The sequence below is a fragment of the Seriola dumerili genome, unplaced genomic scaffold (assembly GCF_002260705.1).
Source record: "Seriola dumerili isolate Sdu_G_001 unplaced genomic scaffold, Sdu_1.0 BDQW01000191.1, whole genome shotgun sequence".
Classification (NCBI taxonomy): Eukaryota; Metazoa; Chordata; class Actinopteri; order Carangiformes; family Carangidae; genus Seriola; species Seriola dumerili.
The window spans coordinates 1,675,673-1,700,722 of record NW_019174446.1 but is presented as its reverse complement, the minus strand read 5'-3'; the positions used below and the strand labels follow the sequence as shown (position 1 = coordinate 1,700,722).

General features: G+C 41.6%; 2 protein-coding genes across 2 annotated transcripts in view; one reads left to right on the top strand and one right to left on the bottom strand.

The window, feature by feature from the left end:
• Nucleotides 1-696: 696 nt before the first annotated feature.
• Nucleotides 697-13,661, top strand: spag1 (sperm associated antigen 1). The gene is made up of 19 exons (XM_022753220.1): nucleotides 697-738; nucleotides 1,010-1,157; nucleotides 1,399-1,558; nucleotides 1,689-1,811; nucleotides 1,898-1,965; nucleotides 2,200-2,312; nucleotides 2,420-2,525; nucleotides 2,700-2,830; nucleotides 3,001-3,107; nucleotides 3,565-3,691; nucleotides 4,303-4,758; nucleotides 6,674-6,773; nucleotides 7,328-7,480; nucleotides 8,203-8,360; nucleotides 8,917-9,058; nucleotides 9,956-10,082; nucleotides 10,256-10,414; nucleotides 11,563-11,886; nucleotides 12,087-13,661. Exons 2-19 carry the CDS (start codon nucleotides 1,012-1,014, stop codon nucleotides 12,213-12,215), a joined length of 2,829 nt encoding a protein of 942 aa, XP_022608941.1. The 5' UTR covers nucleotides 697-738; nucleotides 1,010-1,011; the 3' UTR covers nucleotides 12,216-13,661.
• A 139-nt stretch (nucleotides 13,662-13,800) lies between these two features.
• The window catches only part of rnf19a (ring finger protein 19A, RBR E3 ubiquitin protein ligase), a 29,376-nt gene continuing 18,126 nt past the window's right edge, over nucleotides 13,801-25,050 (bottom strand). Inside the window, exons 3-10 of the mRNA XM_022753218.1 lie at nucleotides 21,527-21,735; nucleotides 21,169-21,313; nucleotides 20,564-20,726; nucleotides 19,370-19,484; nucleotides 18,962-19,123; nucleotides 18,168-18,381; nucleotides 17,920-18,063; nucleotides 13,801-16,630 (exon numbers count right to left, since the gene is read on the bottom strand). Of these exons, the coding sequence (XP_022608939.1) occupies nucleotides 15,832-16,630; nucleotides 17,920-18,063; nucleotides 18,168-18,381; nucleotides 18,962-19,123; nucleotides 19,370-19,484; nucleotides 20,564-20,726; nucleotides 21,169-21,313; nucleotides 21,527-21,735 (1,951 nt within the window). The 3' untranslated portion in view covers nucleotides 13,801-15,831. The remainder of the gene's footprint in view (nucleotides 16,631-17,919; nucleotides 18,064-18,167; nucleotides 18,382-18,961; nucleotides 19,124-19,369; nucleotides 19,485-20,563; nucleotides 20,727-21,168; nucleotides 21,314-21,526; nucleotides 21,736-25,050) is intronic.

The window sequence follows — 25,050 nt, the reverse complement described above, 5'->3', positions numbered from 1 at the left end:
ATAATAACATTACCGTGCACAAAGGAAGCAATGGTGTTCAACTGCATCTGAAAATGGATGTAAAATAGAACTTGTTACCGTTAACTGCTTTCAAGACTAAGGTTAAAGCTGTAAGAATCCCCAAGGTCCCACTGTTACAGCAATTAGCATGAAGTGAAAACACCTGTGTATCTAGCTAAAAATCTGACTGCATATTGGTGCATTGTCTATCTTAAGTTGTCTGTATAATGTCACACACACTATCAAAGAGTCATTAGGTTCATTCTTGGAGGATTCATTTTTCATTAAATCATTTTACACCAAGTAAAAGTGTGGACTACATACAACATAGTATGATGTAACTACGTAAGTTTCCTGAAGCCACTACGTAGTAACTTACAGGATGTATCGTTAGCTGTGTTGTAAATTGCAAAAAAAAATACAATATAATTAGCTTTAAAACACATATTTATAAAATTCATATATAGATAGATACTTACTTCTAGACAAAATTGGGCTAATACAACCACAATATTGTTTGCTCAGGCTCAATTCTAGGCCTCAGCTCGCAACCTTTGTCGTTATTTCTGTTTCCTATATGTTAGTCTACAGGCACCGACCAGACACGTTTTCAAATTTGGAGCTTACTGTTTGAGCATGTCACGTGCTTCCGCTTTGGCGTCAAGCAGGTCTTACACTGCGTGGTCACCATAGTAACAGACTTAAACGCTGATGAGAGTTTCGCCAAACAAACAGCAGGTAAAGTTATTTCTTTTAACTTTAGTAGCATATGTTAAGATTTTATTTGCAACTTAAGGTGACATTAACAGCTCATCAGCAAAGAGGAGCACAAATACGAACATATAACTCACATTCTATAGAGATAACGCTGTCTAAATTAGCAATAACAGTGGGTTAGCTAACTTTTGTGAGCTACCAGAAGTTATATATCATTCGGAGGTAGCAAGTGTGTTATTAACAGAGCAACACTGGTTGACATGGTAAGTGAGTAAGCTGAAATTCTTCACAGGCATGAGTGCAGATGCAGTTTTCTCTCTTCAAAACCAGTCCAGCGACGTTGGCTATACTGGGAAGGTCCCTGTGGAGCACCTGGAGTATGATTACATTGAAAAATGTAAAGATGTGAAATACCTGGAGAAGATCTTGAAAGTGCTGAGGTAACAGCCAAAAAATGAGCTTAAGGTGTGAGGAGTCAGACCCTTCTTTGCATGTTGATCAAATGTTCTATTTCTTTAGTGTTGATGAGCTTTACAAATAATTGTCACAATATATACAAACTATAACCAATTTCAAAAGCTTAATAGGGTACATCATAACTCAGTACAGTTTGATCAACTTGACTGTCATTATTGCTAGAAATATGGGCTATCCGAAAACATTGTTTTACTTTGTGTAAAGGTCTGGTGACGAGGGCATTTATCCTCAACTGATCAAGTTCTGTGAGAGTCACTTGGACAAACTGCACCCTCGGAGCCCAGCCCTCAGGAAGGAAAACCTTGTTGCAACAGCAGCCAGCCTCTCTAAAGATGAGTGGAGCCAAATTGTTGATGAGTTGAAGGTGTGCTACACATTGTGTTGTATTTTTTTTTTTTTATAAATCCTGCTTACTTTTTGCTCTGGTGTTATATGTCTGTTTCTTGGGAAATTAGTCGCAAGCATTTTGATATTAAATATTTTGTTTTTTACAGACATGGCAAGAAGAAACCAAAAAAACTGAAACTTCACTGAAGCAGCAGTCAATGTTCGATGATCTAGTGAAGGAAAATATGCCACCTATAAGAGGTTCCAATTGCTCCATTCCACTTAGTCAGGTAAAAGTTGTCTCCATTGATGTACCTAACCATGTACTTGTATGTATACAAGAAAAATAGTCAAATTAAACGTGATATCATGACAGACTTCACCGAAAGAAAAGAGGAATTCTTCAAAATGCGCTCTCCCACGTGATTATCGAGAATGGGACAAGTGAGTCATTTTGTCTCTACATTTGTCTAGTATATTCAGAAGAAAGAGCACATTGTTACAGCAGCTGCAGGCACTGTACATTCCCAAGAGGTTCCCAACAGTTTTACTTTGGAAAAAGGCCTTATCTAAGCTTCTTTAATTGAAATGATCCACAGTTAAAATGTTGAAGCTGTTCTTTATAATCATTTTGCAGAATATCATCCCTTACCCAAATGTATTTCATTCTATTTTCAGGTTTGATGTTGAAAGAGAATGTGAAATGATTGATGGGAGTGTAGTCAAAAATGATCCACCAGCCATTAGAATCACAGGACATTCTAAAATCAGGACAAAAGTGGACACCTCATGTAATGTATTGTGTATAAAATCTCATATTTTGTGGTCATTGCAAAGCATTGTGTATACTTCAGTTGTGTGGCTGTGTGAAATGTGTGGTGTCTTACAATACATCCAGTGCTGACACAACAGGAGAAGCTCTTCCTGGCAAATCGTGAAAAGGAGAAAGGCAATGAAGCTTTCAGATCAAACGATTATGAGGAGGCAGTTGCATATTATTCCAGGTCAGATTCTAAAAACTATTTATTTATTATAGAAAGCATTTTACATCTCTTAAGGGGAATATATCATTTTCCCTGACATTTAATTAGATTGCAATCCTTCATTCCCATTTACTATACCTAAGTGTTTGTCCATTGTAAAGAAAGGTCTGTTTTATTTTTGACCTTCCATTATAGGAGCCTTTCCATTATACCAACTGTGGCTGCATACAACAACAGAGCCCAGGCAGAGATCAATCTCAAGCACTGGCACAATGCCATGACGGACTGCCAGAGTGTACTCAAACTGGAACCAGGCAATATGAAAGGTGCTTTTCTTTTTAACATAACTTTAATTACAATAATACAGTGCTCGCAAACAGAAATATTGCTGTAATCTTGTAATTTTTTTGATGTTTCACATGCTACTTTAAACACTGTAGCCTACAATAACAAAAATGCATGTAATGCATGAATATGATGTATGTTTTATCATCAGCCCTGCTACGTCGCGCCACTTTACGCAAGCACACGGGCCACTTCCAACTGGCTGTTGAAGACCTGAGGATGGTACTTATGAAAGAGCCGCACAATGCTGCAGCCACAGTAGGTGATAGAAGTAGTGAGGCATGTTGATTAATTGCCAGTAGCCCTTTGCCCACTAGGTGTCACTGTATTGGTGTGAGATCAGGGTGTTAGAAAACATATTGCAGCTGCTTCAAGGTATAGATAAAATCATATGTAGTCTGTCATTATTGCAAAGAGAAAATAATTTTTCAAAAGTCCCGATTTAGAGGGAGTCAGAGCCCAGAATATGTTTATTTTAATAATCATCTTTAGGACATTGATTATATGTCCATATTATGTAATTTTAATGTGAGTGAACGAGGAAAAGATGTTCCTTTTACATTGGCACACAAGCCATTCACCATAGTTCAGCACTACAGTATATTGATTACTGTGGTATAAATATGTGTGTTACCTTTGCTGACTTACTTAACAGAACCTGGTTGGTTTCCTACTGTTGACAAATTCTAATGTTTGTGAATTATTTGTGGTTTAGCAACTTCTGACTGAAACTGAGAAGCTCATGGGAAGTCAGCAAGAGCAGAAAAGCAAAGGCAAAAAAATCCTCATCCAAGAAGTTCAAGAAGAAGATGACAACAATAATGATGAGACAAAAGCAGAAGGTAACACCTTCATAATCAATATTTATGTCCTTGATTTACATACACACAGACACTATAAACCAACCAGTGACCACCAAAATTTACTTCTATCTAATTATTGATTTAAATTAGGGTAATGTTCCCTATCCCATATTTAACACAACATGCACAGTTGATTTGACTCTCTTTTCAATGATAGTCTGTTGAGGTCTGACCATTTAGAGCCTTGAAAACAATTAGCAATAGTCAATATTTTGTGATGTTATCTCTATTTTTAAACCAAATTGCAGTTTCATATATATATTTGTACTTGATTTAGTCCCCACTGTAGCTGTAATAGCATGTCATTTTCAACTCAACCCATTCTGTCTGCTGTGCTATAGATAGAGGAAACTCCCCTTGTCCCTCTGAGTAACAGACATACTATGTATACATGTTATCCACCCTGCCCCCACCCATCACTTTCGTAATTCACTGTTGAGAGTCACCACTTCCTGGAACTCCCTTTTTGAAGTGGCTCTGTGTCTTTTGTGTCCAACCCTCCCCCACTGTGATGTAACTGCTGACTCCTTCCGGTGGGTGTGCCCGCCCCCCCTTCTCTCTGTCTCTCCCTCCCCTCTTGTCCCTTCCAGCTTTCCTGGTTGAACCCAGCCAGCCTGTGGGAGGGGAGGAGAACTCAGCTGCTCCTGCGGAAAGGGGAGACATGGGTAACGCTCAAAAAAAGCCCCACGGCAGAGGGGACGGGGGTCCACACAGTGAGTCCAACAGTTCTCACGCAGGACACTGGAGGAGCAAAGGAGGCAGCTCAGACAAATACAAAGTCACGCAGGAGTCTAAGGAAAAGGTAGCCAATGGAACAAGCAAGAGAGGCTCGACAGCTTCAGTCCAGGCTGATCAGAGCAGCAGCGGTAAGGGAACGCCGGTTGGAGGAACTGCAGGGGAAACTATCAACCTTGATGCTCCATGTGGAGCCCTGCCCCCACCTCTGGCCCGCCTAAAAAATGAAGGAAACCTGCTGTTTAAAAATGGACAGTTTGCCGATGCACTGGAGAAATACTCACTAGCTATTCAAGGCTACACTGATTCAGGTACGGTTGAGGAGTTCTTGATGCTGTTCTTGTTATTAGAGTCTGAGGTGGCTGTTAGTTCAGTCATATACTGTACAAGAATTTGGTTGACTTATGTCACTGGAGAAAAGTTAAGTATGTGGCTCCATGTCAACAAACACATAAGGTTCATATTGGCATCAGTGTGTTATAAACATGCTGTAACAAGAAACAAATGGTCCATAGTTAAACTGAATGATATTTCATCACCAGTCTCACCCATATTTGAATAGATATTTCTTTAGTCATCAATGCTCTTCAAACTGTTTTCTGTCACTGGCCAATGCAATTGTAAATCAGAGGTCATGACCTTGCTGTTATAGTGCTAGTGCTTTATATTTTTTGTTTCTTTAGTCACACAGCAGGATATTACAATTGTAAGACAGAAAAAAGACATCAAAACAATCTTTGCTGTGAATACCTAAACAACAGAAACGATATCTTCCATCAGCATTAGTCCACATAAATTCTTGAAATGATTACAAAGATTTCAAAAAGAGCTATACAAGAGTTAAATGTTGGGCCGTTTTTTACTGTATTTAGTGTCTCTATCCCTACAGCGATGCGTCACAGTGTGGCTGTTGTGGTGTATTTGGACAGTGTTTCTGTGTTAGCCTCAGCATGGCGCTAAGCCTCTCAGCTCAGGTCTGTCCAGGTCACATGATCACTAACCACTCACTGTGAAATTGAATCTGTGGGACCACAGCTATAATTCTCACCAAGGGTTAGAGACTGAGTGATTGATTGAGGGAGAGAAACTGCTGCTTGTCAGGTCTCATCCAACATCAAATATACTTTATCTGTCTCTCTGTGGATGGCCATAATATACTCAGTACCCAGTCTGCTAGTGGATGTGAAAGTGATGGGACATAGACATCATCCATGGTCCATCTGACTGATGTCTGAAGGGTATATGTCATGCAGATTAAAGCTCAGAACAGAGAGGAAAAACACTCTTGTTAACCCTATTAAACCACTTAAACATGCAGCATGACTGGTCTGTCAAAAAGGGATATTTCAAAAAAGAAACTTGTAATATTGACATGCAAACTGTCTTGTTCAGTCTCAAAGTCATGTATGGAATGTATGTGGATGCCCTAGTTTATACCTCTAACATACTGGACATGATCTACTGTCACAGTGTGAGCAGTTGCTGAGACAACATCACTGCCACACTGTGTCATCATCCATAATCTGATTTCATCTCATGAGGTGGCATACTAAGCTGACTGTATTTAGTATGGCAGAAAAATGTTTCTCTGTCTAATGTACAGTATAGGCTTATCTGATTCCCCTGTGTCAGTGATGAAGAGAATGAAAATGGAATGAAATTCCTGTTAGGCAAGTGGAGAGAAAAGCAAACATGTGCAGTCTGTGTGAGCAAGTTGTTGAAGCACATGAATACATAGAACTGCTTTATCGTAAATGTTTGAATACAGCTTTTAAATAATGTAGCGTTCAACTGTCTGATGTGCAAGAGGAAGTTTTGGGGTGTTATTGTGCCATTAAATGGTTTTGAAAGTCACACTCGCTGATGCAAACAAAAAAAGGTCTTTATTTCGTCATTATGGGAACCCATCACTGCAACACACACATATACAGCACCAAAGGTAGAGTGCAATGAAATATTCGCAATATAAGAGTCACCAAACTTTCAATTTAAATCCATATCCTTTTGTTATATTAAGCAGTACCATGTTTATACAGTTCCTCAGTGTCAGATCAGGATAATGATTAATAATAGATACAGGCATTTTATAGCCAAGTGATTCCTTAATGCCTATTTGGATTTATGCCACTTTCACAGATAGTTCCAGAGGGATTTATAAACTATGAAATGATATGATAGATTCTAAATATGATATATTTACATTTGTGATATTTGTCTCTTGTGCAGGTATTGATAGTCCAGAGGATCTATGTATTCTGTATTCTAACAGAGCAGCTTGCTACTTGAAAGATGGCAACAGTCAAGACTGCATACAGGACTGCACAAGGTGAGACCATTTATATTCTGACTTTGTCTCACTGCATACAACAAGATGAACAAGATATAATGTTTGCTGTGGGTGTCAACCCAAATTTCACAATTTACACTGGGTCTTACCATGACAATCTAACAGCCTTATTATTTAGTGTTCACTAGCTGATCACTATCCTTGTATGAGGGGATTTGCACTGGGGTGTGTTGTAAGGGATTTCAATTAATCTCTTTAGAAGTGGTTTTATAAACAGAAAACACAGCAACTTGAGGGATCCTCCCACTTCAAATCCTTTAAATACTTGGTGTGTTTGCTTCAGATTCAGTTTCTAAGGCAAACAGAAACATTCGGCTGTGTATCAGTTTACTTACACGTACACAACAGTCCATTTGTACACCAATACTTCCTATATACTCAAACAGAAACAAAAGACCAGACCCACTATAATATCTGTCATATATAGTGATTCCACATGTAGTGACAGTACTATCAGACATTAGCATCAATAGCAGAGGTAGAAGACTTGATCCTTTGCTCCTGTCTCATCCCATCTATTTATACCAACCTAGAGCTCTGGAGCTGCAGCCATTCTCCCTAAAGCCCCTCCTGCGCCGGGCCATGGCTTATGAGTCCCTGGAGCGCTACCGAAAGGCCTACGTGGATTACAAGACAGTCCTGCAGATAGATATCAGTGTGCAGGCAGCACACGACAGCGTCAACAGGTATTAGCCCTCATCTCTCAACTGAGCTGAGACGTTGCAGAGGGCAGGTAGATGTGAGCACTGAAACACAGACATGACTGAATGAGTTTTAACATTCATATTCACATTTTAGTGGTCTGATTGGCAACACAAAGCCAGCATTTGTCTGAATATTACACTGGAACGTCAGCTATTCCAATGATAGTGACTACCCTTTTACTTGTAATGAGAAAGAGATCTATGATGAAAGTGTCTTTGCTGTCCATTATAATTGGCTGATAATGAAATAAAACAATGAGTTTATTGCTCTATCTGCTTTATATAATATTTTTTCCCATATTTGAACCTTTTTCTATTTTTAAATTCAGATTAACATAATCCGAATACTAAATTAAAACAAATCAAATGAACAGACACACACACACACTCTAATTAGTGGCGAACAGATTTAGCTGGTGTTCAAAAGCAGTTCCAGCTAGAGGCTAATTATGGCTCTCAGACTGCATGTTCTCACTCTGTTACGCAGTAGAGAAACTCACCTGGCTGCTTTGAGTTCAGGAGTACCAGAGGCCCATAGCTTTAATACAGGTCCATATACTATATTTGCAAAACTGAAAAATGTTGGTGTCAGTTCCATATACCTGCTTATTTTCTGTTAGCCTTTTTAATATCTTGTCCCTTGTATAGTATATACCGCTAAATGTGTAACAACCATGTATCAACTGATCTGTTACTTCCTCCAGGATCACCAAGGTTCTGATTGAGCAGGACGGTGCAGAGTGGAGAGAGAAACTTCCGGAGATTCCCCTGGTGCCTCTGTCAGCTCAGCAGCACCGCAGAGAGGAGCCGCCCAGTGCAGAGGTTCTCCAGGCCCGAGCAGAGAAGGCAGCCAGGGATGCAGGTTTGTGTTGAAAAATAATAATACCACAGAAATACAGTATTACACCTACTGGTTAAATTAGAATTGGCCACTAAAACCCTCTTTTCCTTTTTCTCTGTCAGGAGGAATTGAAGGGAGATGTTTAAGGCCTAGTTTTTATATAAGTGGACGTGTTACTTCTTTTCACTGACCAAGCAGTTTCACAGTTCCCAAGGTTATGCTACAGCTATTATTTTTATACTCTAATGAAAGAATAGACCTGCTGGCACAGTTTTCTCCCAGAAGACACTCTGCAGCAGATTGATTAGCCCTTAGTCCACACTGTGACTGATTGCTGACTAAACTCTCATTCCTCGTGTCCAGCTAGCACAGCATTAATTTCAAGGGTTTGCATCCTCAAGCTGTATTGCACAGGAGACTGGCGTATTTCCTTATGTTAGGTTTTCTAAGATATAAAAGGGAGATCTGTTCAAATGTATTGAAGTGAAAATGTGGATTTGTGGCTTCGACAAAGAGTTGAACTGGTCTTTATGCAAACAGGCCACATCAGTAATCAGCATTTTCCTTTGTCTTTCAGAAAGAAAAGCAGAAGTTCGTTTTACAGCTTTGAAGCAAGAGGGGAATGACTTTGTGAAGAAGAGCCAATACCAGGATGCACTGGGAAAGTACACTGAATGCCTTAAGATAAAGCCAGAAGAGTGTGCTATCTACACTAACAGGTTAGAGGTGTTGGTCTCACAGACACTGTGGCCTCTTTCACTTTCTCTTCCTCACTGTGATGCTCTATACTTCTCATGCTTTGTTTCTTTGACATGCAGGAATGTCAGAAAACTTCCAGAACATCCAGTTACTGGTTTGGATAAATTAAAACAGACTGATTGATTGCTTATCCCCAGCTATCACCTGTCAGTGCATTTAGCTCTGTAGCTAATACCAACCAGTCTGTCCGTCACTGGTAGTAAATTAGCATCTATTGTTGGTAAGAACAGAGTGGCCATGGTTCAGGAAACAGCTGCCTGGTTCAGCTCTTTGTTTATCACAACACCACTCCACCACCACAGCCACTATCATATTATCTTATGCTGAAAGAGAAATACAGCAAGCATAGTGCTTGCAGGAGGCAGGTCTGACTGCATTCTCTGTCTCCCACCACTCCACACTCCATCCTTCTTTTTCACAATAGTCGGTAGATTGTTGATCATGTCACAGAGGAAACTGTGATGCTGATGAAAAATTTCCTATTGTATGTTCATGTTTGCATGTGTATATTGAGCTCTACTGTAAAAATAGCTTGTATGCAAGGCTGCACAAGACCAAACACCCGTATGCTACTGCTGAGACCCATTAGACTAAAATTTTGACAACACATTCATGAAGAAAACAAGAAAAAAGCTATTAGAGCTAATCTCAGACATGTACATTTTGTCCCTTGTCTCATGTACTTCATATGAAAATGATTTTCATGTCTTTAGCTTTTATTATCAAGGTTGATTCACAGTTGATGAGTCACAAACTCATCGTACCTTTTAGTCATGCATCAAGTAAGACTGGTTGCTAATGACAAAAATAAAAATAACAAGTGACGTTGTGTGTGTGTGTGTGTTTCTTGTTTGCAGAGCCCTGTGCTACTTGAAGCAGGAGAGGTTTACTGAGGCCAAACAGGACTGTGATGCAGCACTGAAACTGGAGCCAACCAATAAGAAAGCCTTCTACAGACGAGCCCTGGCCAATAAAGGCCTTAAGGTGAACAGAGCTGGCTATTAATGACTAATGCCAGAAGGGAATATGTTCATTTAAAGGAGTGAAATCTATAAATTCACCCCAATTTGTCAAACATGCAAAACTATATAAACTCTGTGTAAAATGTCACATATTGGTTTATAGGTAAAGCAGTATTTTGTCTCTCCTTCCAACAGGACTACCTAGCCTGCAGCTCTGACCTGCAGGAGGTGCTGCATCAAGATCCCAATGTGCAGGAGGCTGAGAAGGAGCTGGAGGAAGTCACAGTCCTGCTCAGACAGAGTCTGGCCAACACCTCACCAGCCAAGTCCCGGAGGACTGTCCCCATCACAGAGGTAGAGACACATGCTTTTTTTGGATATATATTTTAACCAGGGTTGGAGTGAGCCCCTGTGCAGTGCAAAGAACAGATTGTCTTTTTCCTCTGTGTTTTGTTTACATGTGTTTGGGAGGAGGAGGAGCAGCATGGTGGTGCAGTGGTTGGCACTGTTGCTTCAGAAGGTTTTGGTTTTGAACTTGGATTAACTGGCCGTACGTGTGAATGTGAGCGTGACTGCGATAGACTGGTGACTTGTCTAGGTCGTACCCCGCCTCTCACCCAGTGTCAGCTGGATTGGCTCATCAGTCCCCAAAAGGATAATTGATGGATGGATGGATGGATGTTTGGGCAGAAGATGATACTGTATGTTCATGGAGCCTGGGCTGTGTGCTGATTATGGTTTAGTGGTCATAGTGGGAACTGCAGGACACATTCTTCCACTGCAAAAACAGCTATAACTAAGAAGGAAATTTCCAGCATGTCACACAAATTTTAAAATGTAGTGTACTATTTGAGTTGTCACTCTTTCAACCATTGATACCTATATATTAACACTGAATCTGCAACTACTAACAACAACCTATTGTAAATCAACACCTGACATTGCAGCTTTTAGCCACTTAGAGATCATTGTTCTGATTTACATGTAGATAGTATAATTGAGTCTCCCCACTCTCATCAACGCCCACATTTGTAGGCAGCAATTTTAAGCCCAGACAAACCAATTTGTTCACTACCTGCTCAGCACCAAAGAGCAAAGAAAAGGAGTGACACGTGAAGAAAATCAAACATCTAGCAAGATGAAGCACAAACTATTTTCCTGTTTACTATTACTCGTCAGTTTGGGGCTTACAATCTTCAGGTGGATGTATGATTGTGATTGACAAATTATTTATACAAAAGGAAGTGAATTCTACGATTTCCTAAAGATTGTGAATATTTGCCAGAGAGTTGCCAGACATGCATTACTTTTTGATTGGGATCTTGGCGTAATCATACCTGTATGCTTTCTTTTCGTCTCTCTCGGTGTCTTCATATTCATGCAATATGCACAGAAAGGAGCTACTGCCTTCTTTTGTCAACGTTTAAAGGTTCCACCAAAAACCCCTTCGTCATGTCTTTCCTCTGTAAATCATTCTCATCACCTTTGCTGATCTTCTTAAGGTTGAAGGTGATGAAGAAACAACAGCTGTTCCTAACTCAGAGGGCAGCTGCAGAGGAGACGACATCACCATCAACCTCCATCCGACCAACGTCTACGAGTTTGGCCAGGCTCTGAATGCGGCCCGCTGTAGTGGAAACACAGTGGCCTGCGCTGACCTGCTGGCCTCCACATCCTCAGAGATGCTTCCACAGTACCTGAGCAGCCAGCTGGATGGACACACCATCAGCTTCATCATGCAGGTGCTGGACTCCCACCTCCTGGAGAAAGACCCCAACCTAGTCTACCAACACCTCAACCATTTGCACACCGCTGACAGGTTCTCGGTAAGATAAGGTTTACTTCGCATTCAAACAAGGTTTTGTGAAAGAAAAACAAATGATGTGAAAAGATGAGTTTAAGTTTATTTTTACATCACTCCCTTGGACTTCCCATAAATTGATCAAATTCTTTCATAAGTAATCTGTCCACTTTGTTTGCAGCAGCTGACGTTTTGGTGATAAATGATAATGTGCTTTTTCTGCAGACTGTACTCATGCTGCTGGAGAAGGATGAGCGTCGCCACATGACTCATCTGTTTGAGCATCTGTCAGCCATGGAGAGCACAGAGTTCACTAAGAACGATGTTCAGAACCTAGCCAACAAATACATCTGACCCTCCTGCCCCTGCTCCCTGTTGCATGAGCTGCTGTACCACTACAACTCTTGGATCTATGCAAAACACTGCACAAGAACTGAGTAAACAAAGGCAGGAAGCTGTAGAATGTGGCCCAGGGCAAAACAATGGAACTAAGTCACATTCACTCTACTGATCTGTACTGTAAATAATCGCCGTATGTATGAATGACAGGATAAGGAATTTTTCTCTGGAATATTTTGCTATGCAGATTTACTTTTGTACCACCACTAACTACTTGCATTGTACAACAGGCAGACATTGGGATACTGTGGACCTTTAACTTAAGTGTGTTGATTAATAGGGTCCAATGTACAAAGTTATGTAAGGCTACAGGCAAGTATTTCCCCCTACAAGCTGTAGCATTTGCTCAGGACAAGACCATGTTCCCAAAATTGTGCTCAGTTGATCTGGTCAGTCTTTTGATATCAGCCATTTGATAAATGAGCAGACACTAGCTAAGATCAGAAATGATATTTATTCAGTGCATCCTGAATATTACCTAGCAGAGGAACAAGTGAGGTCATTTGCTCCTGAGATAATTAAGACATCCCTTGCAGTGGAACAAAACCATAAGATAAAGTAACTTTAACTATTTTATTATGACCATATGAACTGTATTATCTCTGAGGAAGAAATAGGCCTTCATGACATCTTGTTGCTGTTCTGTGCAGTACGGTAACAGTATCTGTTGGACTGGTATTTACAGACGATGCTGTACGAGAAAATACAGTTTGTAACCTTACATGACTGAGATGCTCTCTCTTGTTTATTCAGCTATGCAGTTAGCATATCTGGGTTCTAATGTAAAATCGCATTTGAAAGGCTGGTGTCTGTCTTCTGAAAAAGTCATTCACCCTTTTTGTTTACCAAATTAGCCTGCCAGGCAACACACATCTGCACATTCATCTTCACAGCAGTTCAGCCATGCAGGAGTGTACACACTGGAGAGAAGCAGCATCTTAATGAGATGTGTGCCTTGACTATGGGTTGCTTACATTTTGGTGAGTGTACAGATTACATTCCTAAAGAGAGAGTATATTTATGTCATTCAGTAGCTTTAATCAAATTGTTAAATGGCTTGGATTTACATCATAAATTATACATATATTCACTTAGCTACATGCACGTCATTGTTTTAAATGTGTCATTTATTTGTTAATATAAATACATTCTATCCATGTATTTACCTATTGAATAATCCAGTCATTGAAGACTGCCTGAATCCAAACCAACTTTTGTTTTCAAATGTTTTCTCTGCTCTACATGAATGTACCAAATTTAGTTCAGGGTGACAAGTTGGCGGGCAAGGGACGATAATTACACCTTCTAGTTTCTCCTCATTGTGGTTTGAAATTATATTTCAGTAGATATGTAAAATGTGTACAATACTAATAGGGCTATTCAATAAACTGGAAATAAGTATAGAGGGTTTCTTCTTTATGCTATGGTGAGTTCAGTGTTATAGAAACAGACTATTAAAGATGGAATAACAACTATCTGAAGCACATGTATCAACTTAAAAAATGAGGATGGAAACATTTCATATATATATTTTTTTATTTTTCTGATATGCATTTACACGCATATAGTAAAGCAAATTACCAAACAAATATACAAATACCTTATGCCATTCTGCACAAATTACAAATTATATCTGGCACTAGTGTTCAAATTAGGATTGAGAAAGGGGAGTTTTGCTGAAGAATGAGGAAAAAGAACCAAGGTGGGGAAGAACAAAACATTTTGCTTTAATGTGGGGAGGACTGCAGCATGTAGCCTTATCCACCGAACTAAACTGTGTTCATTCAGTAACAGGCCCGGGTCAAAATACCATTCAGGATGCTTTTACCTACGTGGTAGAGGTTCACCTGAGCTGACTCAGTGGCCTCAATAAAGCTGACCGCTGAGCAGTAAAGACAGGCTTTAGCAAACGCTCTGAAAGAAAAGTGCTGAAAACAGAATCTGACTTCAAGTCTGCTCAGCAGCACTGATTGACAACTGGAGTTGCAGGAAAATCAATAGGGAAGGTAACCCATAACAAACCTATGTACCCCTATTAATCTTGTGCATTGCAGAACATCAATGTAATAAGAAATACGGGTAACAGTGCAGGTGCCTTGGGCCATTTTGCGGCCTCAGTTATTTGCGTAGCATTTGTGAAGCATGTATGAAACAGCAGTCTGTATGTCTGTATAATCCTGGGTCTTGTCGTCATTCATCCCCATGGTGTAAAAGGTTTCACCACACTGTGTGTACAGGTGACAATTCAAAGGTATAAGATTTAACAATAGCCTGAGTGCTGTCTTTGGTAGGCAATTGCAAAGTCTTCATTTACCATGTCTACCACAGTGTGTTCTGTATGGAAATGAGCATCCCTCCTACACAGACACACATTCTGTAACCTATAATAAGTTGCTGTTTGGAGTCTTGAAGACACAGTGGAGAGAGACAAACAACACAGCTTCTTAAAGGCACCATGAGTTAACAAAGAAAGATATCAAAGCTCTCTCTTACTCAGTGAGGCGAGACCATCAGCCTGAATAAATCACCTTTGAAAAGGACAAAAACATTTTCTTTATACAATTTCACAGAATTGACCAACCCATTGGTTAATGTTATTATAATGACTTTAAGCATTATCTTGACAACTGTGGCCTTCCAGAGACCTTTTTCAAATCTCATCAACCCTCACCCACCCACCCCCCAACATATCATCACAAGATTTCCACAGAACTAAACAAAGCCCGAGCGTCCAAAGTCATCTTAGCACTAAAAGCGCACACAGAGTTTTAGGCTACAGGTCTAAACTCAGTGGTTACCAAGCTGCCAAGCACCTTCTCCCACAATGGGACTCTGTACATCCATGTATGGATAATATTGGTTGTGGTACGAGTCAATTTTAGTGCTAAAATGCTTCACAATGTGGAGCTCAGGCCTCATATTTATATATTAGATGTTTCATTTAACATCCAGGGAAAAAAACAAACAAAAAAAGTCTAATAATAAATACAGACAAGAACACAAAGGCTCCTCTGTGACTAATATATTTTGGGGAAAAGAAATAGAGGAAATAGTGAATCATATTGCCTGGTCCCTGTTTGAGTCAACTTCTAGAAAGCTGTAACATTAAGATTCCTGCATGGTTTTGCATCCACATTATAGGGCCAGAATCAAATACTTGCAAAACTGGCACAGTGGTTTTATTATAACCTACACAGATCAAAATGACAGCAACCAAATCAGTGGGCTGTCTTCTGTTACAAGTGGCAAGAGAGTGAACTGTCAAAAATGAGTCAGCAGTCTGTGGGTCGCACAGGGAGAAACACCAGCATTCACAACCTTAACACTACTCACATGGCTGCACTTTGGGAACCTTTTAATACTTCCAGCCTTTTGACAGTCAGCGGACACAGAGCTGTTTCACTCAAAGGTTGTTTTTTTTATGAAGGACATGAATCCCAAAATAACATGTCCCCTTTACAAAGGACTAACAGAAAATGCAGGCTAAACTGTAGGCTATGATTGTTAGTTTAATGGAGGAAAGGATGTTAAATAAAAACAGCGTTTGTGCAGCACTTAAGGTATTGAGATTTTAGATGTCAGTCTGTATACAGGAGTTCTTGGGCTGCTGCTGGGTTTGGGTTAGATGTTGCGGTCGGTGGTGGTTGTTGTTGGTTTCTTTAAGCTGCTCTCCAGTGTTGCTGTGAGAGTCCAGCTCAGCGGGACACACCAGGTTGACATTCTCCTCTGTGATGAAGCAGAGAGGTGAGAGCTCTGGCCCGTGGCCCAGGGAGGAAGTGGTGGAGGTGGGGGAGTGGGGAGTGATCACAGCTCCTTGTCCATGGGAGGAGGACGATGAAGAAGTGGGGCAGGTCTCCAGACGGTCATTCTCTACCTCAGGTAAAGGGCTGACAGTGGCAAAGCGCGTGTGGTAGTCGCCTCCACCGGAGCCGTGGCTACAGGACGTCTTCATGCTTTCCAGATCGGAGCAGCTGAACTCAGAGAAGTGGCTGGAGTGGGAGTCAGCCACGGAAGGCAGGCTGCCGCTCAGCGAAGGAGAGTCGAACTCAGAGGAGTTGGTGCTGCGCTGCTCCAGCAGCTGAGCGTCCATGTCTTCCCGTGTCTCGTTGATTTTGGTGCCACCGCAGCCTTTCTTGCGCAGCTTGCCTTTGCTCTTTTTGCCCCCAGAGCTGGAGGAGGAGCAGCAGGATGCCTCTTTGGCCCACTTGGCGGAGGTTCCTTTGCCCTCTGACGAGGTGCAGCCATTAGAGGGGCACGTCCAGCCACAGCGACCGACATGGCTGTCATCTACACTGCTGCTGCCACTGTGGTGCCGTAGTTTGCTGGGTTTGGATTCAATGTCAACCTGGACCTCCATACTGTTCCCATCTCTGAGACAAGAAAAGGGCATTTAAGAAAAAAACTATATGTACAGTATGTAACATCCCTAAATTCAGGCAACCCCAGCTTTAGCACTTGGGCTTTTTGGTCCTTTTTCATGGCAGTAAATCACTTGTGAGGACATTTGCTGCTCTGACCAGAACACCAAACCTGGACCTGTGTTTACATTTAAAGACAGATCAAAGCTACTCAGAGAAGACAGAAGATAAGATCAAATTAAGAAAGAACAGCTAATGGCAGACTGTTTACGCTCTGGGACCTTCTCATATCGAACTACATACAGAAGAATGGAATATTTTCTCAGATGGGATTGAATCAGCAAACCAGTGCCATATCACTGTTGGATAGACATAATCAAGGATGGAAATGTCATGTGTTCACTCACAGCCAACCTAAGACACTTTCTGGAAATACCTTAAAGCACCCCCCTCCCTCTTACAGCCTCTCTTGTCTACTCATGTCAGGAATTTATTACTGATGGTATTGTGTGGATGTGTGTATTTGTCTTCTTACTCCTGTTAATAGTTTTGTCATTTTATTCAGTCTCTACATTCCTCTGCTAATCACAACCTCATCAGAATCTTCATCACTTCACCTCTGCTGCTGCATCATCATCTTCTCGCTCACATCACAAACCACCGTGCTGAATCAGTTGTTCCATGGAAACACAAGTCAAATACCTTCTTTTCTGCTAACAAGGTGAATTCAGAAATTACAACTGGCTTCTCAAACGTGATCCTTAAGTTTTACGACTTTTACCAGCTGCATCATGTAGAGGCCACCTCACCTTGGTTTATTCACCTGCTGCATATTTCTCCTGTCACAGTTACATTCATCTATCCTTTCACTGTGTGTGTAGTTAGTGTTTGTTGGGTTGTTTTTGTGTCAGTCTTTGTTAGTAGTGCGTAGTGACACATGTGGAAGTATAAAGTTGTTGTCTGTGTTTTCTGTAACTTTCAGTCACTTAATGTATCCGATCCTTCACCGTTTGTTAATAATTCCCTTAGTTTTATGGTGCTGACTCAAATTATATCTATATAATTTGATTATTTATAATTACAGCGATATAATTTGAGTCAGCACCATCTGGCCATGAAAAGTGTTCCACATGATAATTCTGATTAACGCCATATTTCCCAAATGGAGCTAAATTCTCCCTACACTGTTTAATAATGAGGATTTCTGGAAGGACACCAGCTACATAGAACTACACCAGCGCTGCCAGTGAACAGACTCATCTCTAAATGCTTTATCTAGATAAAAAGTAAATGATGCTCACCTGTCTAGAGGCATGTAGGCATTAAGAATGGATCCAGCCATTGCTTTGGTGCTAGCATTGTCGCTGATTGTACCTAGGCTGACGGTGCCAGATTCACCACTGAGACTGCAACGCTCCTTCTGCACATCAGCCTGCACCTCCAGCCTGACAACATGTGAGGGGGGAGATTAGATAATGCAAGAAAGCACCATGAAGTCCAAGGTTGCATTAACATTTAAATCCCACGGCATGTGTTTCCGTCTCAGTACCTGTTTAGGTAATTGACCATGGCACTGCCAGAGAGGCTGCCGGTGATGCTGGCTCCAGCCAGGGCCATGGTGGAGGCTGTCTCACTCAGGTTGTCTCTGATGGCCCCCAGACGGTCCATGTGGCTACCACTGGCACTCAGGCTGCCCGTCAACCCCCCAACACTGCCTTCACCTATACTGGGGTTGTTCCTTGTGTCTGCCACTGATGTAGTATCTACAAAGAAGATACAATCATGAAATAACATCATGGTAAATGGACTTGCACTTTTATAGAACTTTTCTAGTCTTACTGACTACTCAAAGCACTTTATACTACTTGCCACATTCATCCACACACATTCATGCATCACACACATACACTGACTGAACAGCTATCGGGGCAACGTAGGGTTAAGTATCTTGCCAAAGGACACATTGACATGCAGCCAGGAGGAGCCAGGGATCAAACCACCGACCCTCTAATCAGACTACTCTACCTCCTGAACCACAGCTGCCCCATTTACCATTTACCAAAAACATAATAATCTTTTGCAGGAAAAATAAGGCAGTGTGTCTAAAACATGAGACATTTTTGATGAAACAGAAATGTTTTTCCAAGCATTCATGGGTTTTTCTGTGAAATAAGAGGTGTGAGGGAACACTTGACATTGCAGCAGATTTCATTTAAATTGGGACTCAGTGGTGCATCAATCAGGAAAAAACCAAATCGTGTTGTTTGCTGACTTTGGTATAAACACAAAAGGTGGCTTTTGGATGTCAGTGAGGGTAGTGGTGGTGGGGGCACTAAAGCTTACCAGTGGCAGCTGCCCCGCTGCCAACATTCATGTCATTTTCATCATCAAACTCGATGCGGACTCCTTTGCCATTCCCGGCTGAGACACCACAACCTCCACTGCGGCACAGAGAGATGGGAACAACGCCATAGACGTAGGCAAGCATGATGGGAACGCCAATGCCTGCAGGGTGAAAGAGACAAAGACACAGAAACAGAGACAAGTTAGACCACAGCACAGAGGAAAAAAACTGGAGGCCAGTGTTGCTGACACACAGAAATCACAACAGTATAAATCTCCTTGAACTTTCAAATCTTTTTGTACAACTCAGGAGAAATCCAATTGACTTTGAAAACAAAAAGAGAGTAAGAGCAGACACAGAGAAAGAGAAAAAGGAAGGAGTGAGGAGAGATTGGAGAACAGACTGACCGACAGTGACTGCAGCTACTACAGGAGACACGATGACAGAGAGCGTCACCCCACCAGCGATCACCAGGTTCCTCTTGTGGTTGGAAATATCTTTGCCTTCGTAGCGGTTGTGGATCTGAGAGAGAAAAAGTTCAGTGTTCTGAGGAATGTTTCCAGCACCTTGTTGAATCTATGCCATGAAGAATTAAGGCAGTTTTGAAGGGAGAAGGGGGTTCAACCCGGTACTGCCATGGTGTACCTAATAGAGTGTGTGTGTGTGTGTGTGTGTGTGTGTGTGTGTGTGTGTGTGTGTGTGTGTGTGTGTGTGTGTGTGTGTGTTCCCTCTTACCTTCCACAAAGACTGTTTGTTGCAAGTATAAGTCAGTTAACAATGACAGTACAGCTGCTATGAAACGTAGTATGAGTATAAAGACTATGACATGTGACCATAGAGCAATAAAATGTCTATGAGTCAATGTCATGACTGAACAGCAGCTTTCAACCAGTGCCTGTGAAATGCAGGTGATTCATGTTGAGATGTTTCACAAGTGTCATGTGATCACTGCTGAATGTGGTCTGGTTTGGTCAGGGGGAAAAGTTTGTTGGCTCTGGCTTCTTCTTGGCAGGATTAGGAGGGGAATTCTGGAGAGTCTGAACACTTTAATTTTATTGCAACGTCAAACTGTCATTAAACAGACCCAGACTGAGAGTTGCAACATCAGTGTATATACACAGATGTACAAGTTAATCAGAAATGACCTCAGCTGGCTTGAGATATCTTCAGCCTGGGAAAAATAAATAACATTATTAACACTATTTTTTTTCCAATTTAACTAGTGACTTACTGTTTGATATATGTGCTTGTATCTGGCCATGTTTATTTCCATTACTGATAATGTAATATGTATAAAGTTATGTAACAGAGTATGTTTACAACTGAAAATATATTGCCTCAGAGGAACACCGTGTGAGCAGAGCTCCAAAGCAAGGGAACTATTCAAATGATTAAAATGCAGCAGTCTGACTGACTGACTCACTGGAGACTGAAACCCCGTGCTTTATAATAAACCACACAGCTCTATACAGTCGAGTGTTTGAACAGTAAATCTAAACAGTGAACGAATGAGTAGATGTTCTGCCTCATCCATGTAGTTGTAACTATTAGCAGAGGAACCTGAATATATACATACAAACAATGTGTCTCTTGAGCCTCACCTTCCTTCCCACATATACAGGGATGCCGATAATCATGGCGGGAATAGCTATACCAGCGATGAGTGCGATGCCGACAGGGGCACCCACAAGTGTTCCCAGTTGCCACAAAATCTTCTTCTTCCTGCTCCATGGCTTCTTACCCCAGAATGTACAGCCCGATGGACTGAAAAAGAAGTAGTCCTCCATTTATACATTTGTATGCATATTATAATAGGTCTTCAGTTTTTTTTCCCCATGTCACACAACTGAGGGAAAAATTTCTCCTAGTGTTGATGAAAATCAGCTTCACGATCATTCAAAATATTTTAATTTAGTCAGGCAGATCAAAAATGTCATGAAGTAGAACGATCAAGCTTGGTGGATAGGTTCTTTATCTTGGGCACTCTTCAGACAACAAAACTTACTGTATATCAATATGACTGTTTTTCTTAGAATCACGATCACAAGGATGAAGGCAGTAATGACGATTGATGAGGATGAACAGTTGTGATTTGCTTACACAACAATGTTTGACATTGTTACTCTAAGTGTACTTAAATGTAAACATGTTAAACTAACCAAGGCCTGTAAAGCGTGTCTGTGTGTACGTGTGCTGACATACTGACCTCAGGTAGTGCAGGTCTGAGATTTCCTTCATACAGAGCCAACAGAACTCACATCCGCAGACGGCACAGGTCATGTGGTTACAGCTGCCGTCGTTCATCTTGATGATGTAAGCAGCACATCGCGGACATGGCTTGATGTCATCAGCTGAGAGAAAGAGAATGTGATTTAACTGTTCATAATTAAGTTTCACCCACTAGACTCTGTATAATGCCACTGCTATCAGCAGGTGAGGTCTGTTCAGTCAGATAACATCACTTCAATTTTCACCACGGTGTTAGAAAAAGTAATTGGGCATTCATGCAACTATCTTCTGTGCGTGTGTGTATGTGTGTGCGTGTGTTAGTTCACTCAGTTAACCTGCAGCTCCGCTCTCTTGGCTGTAGCTGAGGGAGGACGAGCGGATGGTCCTCAGACGAAGGCTCTGGGCTCTCTGCTGCCGTGCTGCATCACAGGTTTGGTTGGGATGCCACAGCTGCTTACAGTGGTAACAGAACTCGGTACCGCAGCCCTCCCTGCCGCAAGTGATCTTAGGACAGCTGGCACACCCAAAGGCTATCACTGCATACCTACACAAACAAAACACATGGTGGTTTGCTAGGTTAGCTTCCCTCTGTCAAAAGGACAACATTCAATTACAAGGTGTAGTTAACCTCAGCTCTAAAATTATAAGCAAAAGAAAGATCCCTAGCAAAGATTAAAACTGCCTCAAAAAGGCATTCAAGATTATGAACATCCCCACACGTCTTCTATGACTACTTTAAGCCAATGCTATTATAACATGTTTTAGATTGCATGTATGTAAAACAAATAGGAGTTCGTTTTTTAGATTTGTGAACAGCCATACTACAAAAGTGGTCAGTTTGGCTTGCATGTACACTGATAAATGCATTACTTCTGCTTGTCCAACACATCATGTGCCTTTGTGTTGGATATTGTTGGCCAGCTATGGACAGGCCACTGTTACAAATCCTAATACTTCTACTACGTCTTTGCCTCTCTCTAACCAACACCACTTTCTCCATGATACACCTCTAGGCAACTGTATTTTCTTACAGAGAAATCAGGGTGTGGCAGTATGCTGATTGCAAATGGCAGACATGTGCCTGTCAATTTAGGATAATTCTGATTCACTAACATGCGCACAGTGGTACTATCAAAATTGGCCAGTGAGCATGTGTCATGAATCCGACATTAATTTTTCGTGCACACTTTTCTATGCCCATATTTGTGAATGCGGCCCATTGATCTTTTAGTACAACACTGTCAAACCCATTTAACCATGCCAAGAAAACATACAGAATCTCACAAAAGTGAGTACATCCCTCACATTTTTGCAAATATTTTATTATATCTTTTTATGGGACAACACTATAGAAATGAAACTTTGATATAACTTAAAGTAGTGAGTGTACAGCTTGTATAGCAGTATAGATTTACTGTCCTCTGAAAATAACTCAACACATATCCATTAATGTCTAAACAGCTGGCAACACAAGAGAGTACACCTCACAGTGAACATGTCCAAATTGTGCCCAATTGTGTCGTTGTCCCTCCCTGGTGTCATGTGACTCGTTAGTGTTACAAGGTTTCAGGTGTGAATTGGGAGCAGGGCTGTTAAATTTGGTGTTTTCTCTCTAATACTCTCATACTGGTCACTGGATATTCAACATGGCGCCTCATGGCAAAGAACTCTCTGAGGATGTGAAAAATGGAATTGTTGCTCTTCATAAAGATGGCCTAGGCTATAAGAAGCTTGCTAACACCCTGAAACAGAGCTACAGCACGGTGGCCAAGGTTTTCCAGGACAGGTTCCACTCGGAACAGGCCTCGCCAGGGTCGACCAAAGAAGTTGAGTCCACGTGTTCAGCGTCATATCCAGAGGTTGGCTTCAAAAAATAGACGAATGAGTGCTGCCTGCATTTGCTGCAGAGGTTGAAGAAGTGGGGGGTCAGCCTGTCATTGCTCCGACCATACGCCGCACACTACATCAAATCGGTCTGCATGTCCGTCGTCCCAGAAGGAAGCCTCTTCTGAAGCTGATGCACAAGAAAGCCCGCAAAGAGTTTGCTGAAGACAAGCAGTCCAGGAACATGGATTACTGGAACCATTTCCTGTGGTCTGACGAGACCAAGATAAACTTGTTTGGCTCAGATGGTGTCAAGCGTGTGTGGCGACACCCTGGTGAGGAGTACAAAGACAACTATGTCTTGCCTACAGTCAAGCATGGTGGTGGTAGCGTCATGGTCTGGGGCTCCATGAGTGCTGCCGGCACTGGGGAGCTGCAGTTCATTGAGGGAAACATGAATTCCAACATGTACCGTGACATTCCGAAGCAGAGCATGATCCCCTCCCTTCGGAAACTGGGCCGGAGGGCAGTTTTCCAAAATAATAACGACTCCAAACACACCTCCAAGATGACAACTGCCTTGCTGAGGAAGCTGAAGGTAAAAGGTGATGGACTGGCCAAGTATGTCTCAAGTATGTCTGGGTTTAGGTCTCTCTCAGACCTAAACCCAATTGAGCACCTGTGGGGCATCCTCAAGCGGAAGGTGGAGGAGCGCAAGGTGTCTAACCGCCAGCTCCGTGATGTCATCATGGAGGAGTGGAAGAGGATTCCAGTAGCAACTTGTGCAGCTCTGGTGAATTCCATGCCCAAGAGGGTTAAGGCAGTGCTAGATAATAATGGTGGTCACACAAAATTTTGCCCAATAACTGTAACATCAGTACCCGCTGTGTGTAACTAATTTACACGGGGCGGCTGTGGCTCAGGACACGTCCACTAATTAGGAGGTTGGTGGTTCGATCCCCAGGCTGCATGTCGAAGTATCCGTGGGAAAGATACTGAACCCCACATTGCCCCTGATGGCTGTTCCGTCAGTGTATGACTGTGCATATGAGTGTGATGTATGAATTTGAGCGAATGGTTGAATGTGGCAAGTATTGTAAAGCGCTTTGAGTGGTAGAAAAGTGCTATATAAGTGCAAGTCCATTTACACATTACATTTCCTCTGACCAGGGAGTCAGGGACAGAGGGATTAAGTACTCAAATAGGTTACATTTCCGAATGCAGCAGTGCATTCACAGCCATTAGAAAATAAGCACTTTAATGAATTAAATACATGTACTTTAATTCTGTTGACGTCTAAACTGTACTACTCCATTATCTCTCTCTCTCTCTCTCTCTCCTCATTTGGACTCATGAAAAACCAAGGAAAGTGTGTTGCTGATGGTAGTTATCAACTGTATAACCAATGACAATACTGTTTTCTAATCAATAATGTCATATTAATACAGAGGGTGTTCTGAGAAAAATCGACAGGGATATCTTAATAAATGCTGAACACAAATATTAAGTCTTTTGCCCTGGCCCAGGGTGTGCCTTTTCCCAAACCTGACTGATCCATGCAACTCTTAAATTGAGTCATAGACTGGATGAACATTAGCATGATAACAAAAGCCTGTGAGCTGCAGGAAAGAGGAACAAGTAAGAGGAAATGACAGAGCAGAGAAAAGCTGGAGAAATCGAAAAACTCGTCATCGCGATATGAACATGTGCAATAAACACATCGTAAAAGGCTGACTGAAACGCGATGAATTAGAAAAAATAATTTTATTTACACACGCCATGCATGCAGGGTCTTCAAGGCGCAGCGCCTGAGCCAAATGAACCGGACAAAACTCCACTGGGCTGCAGCCTCTCACACATGCACAGCAGACAGCACAGAGGCTGCAGTATAGATCAGTGAGAAGTGAACTCACTTCATTCAACAGTGTCATCGCACATCGCAAATTTTCCTCATATTGTGCAGGCCTAACAGAAGGACACTGTAGTTTCCTCAGAACCAGAACCAACCTATTGTGCAAAAAAAGTCCATCAGCAC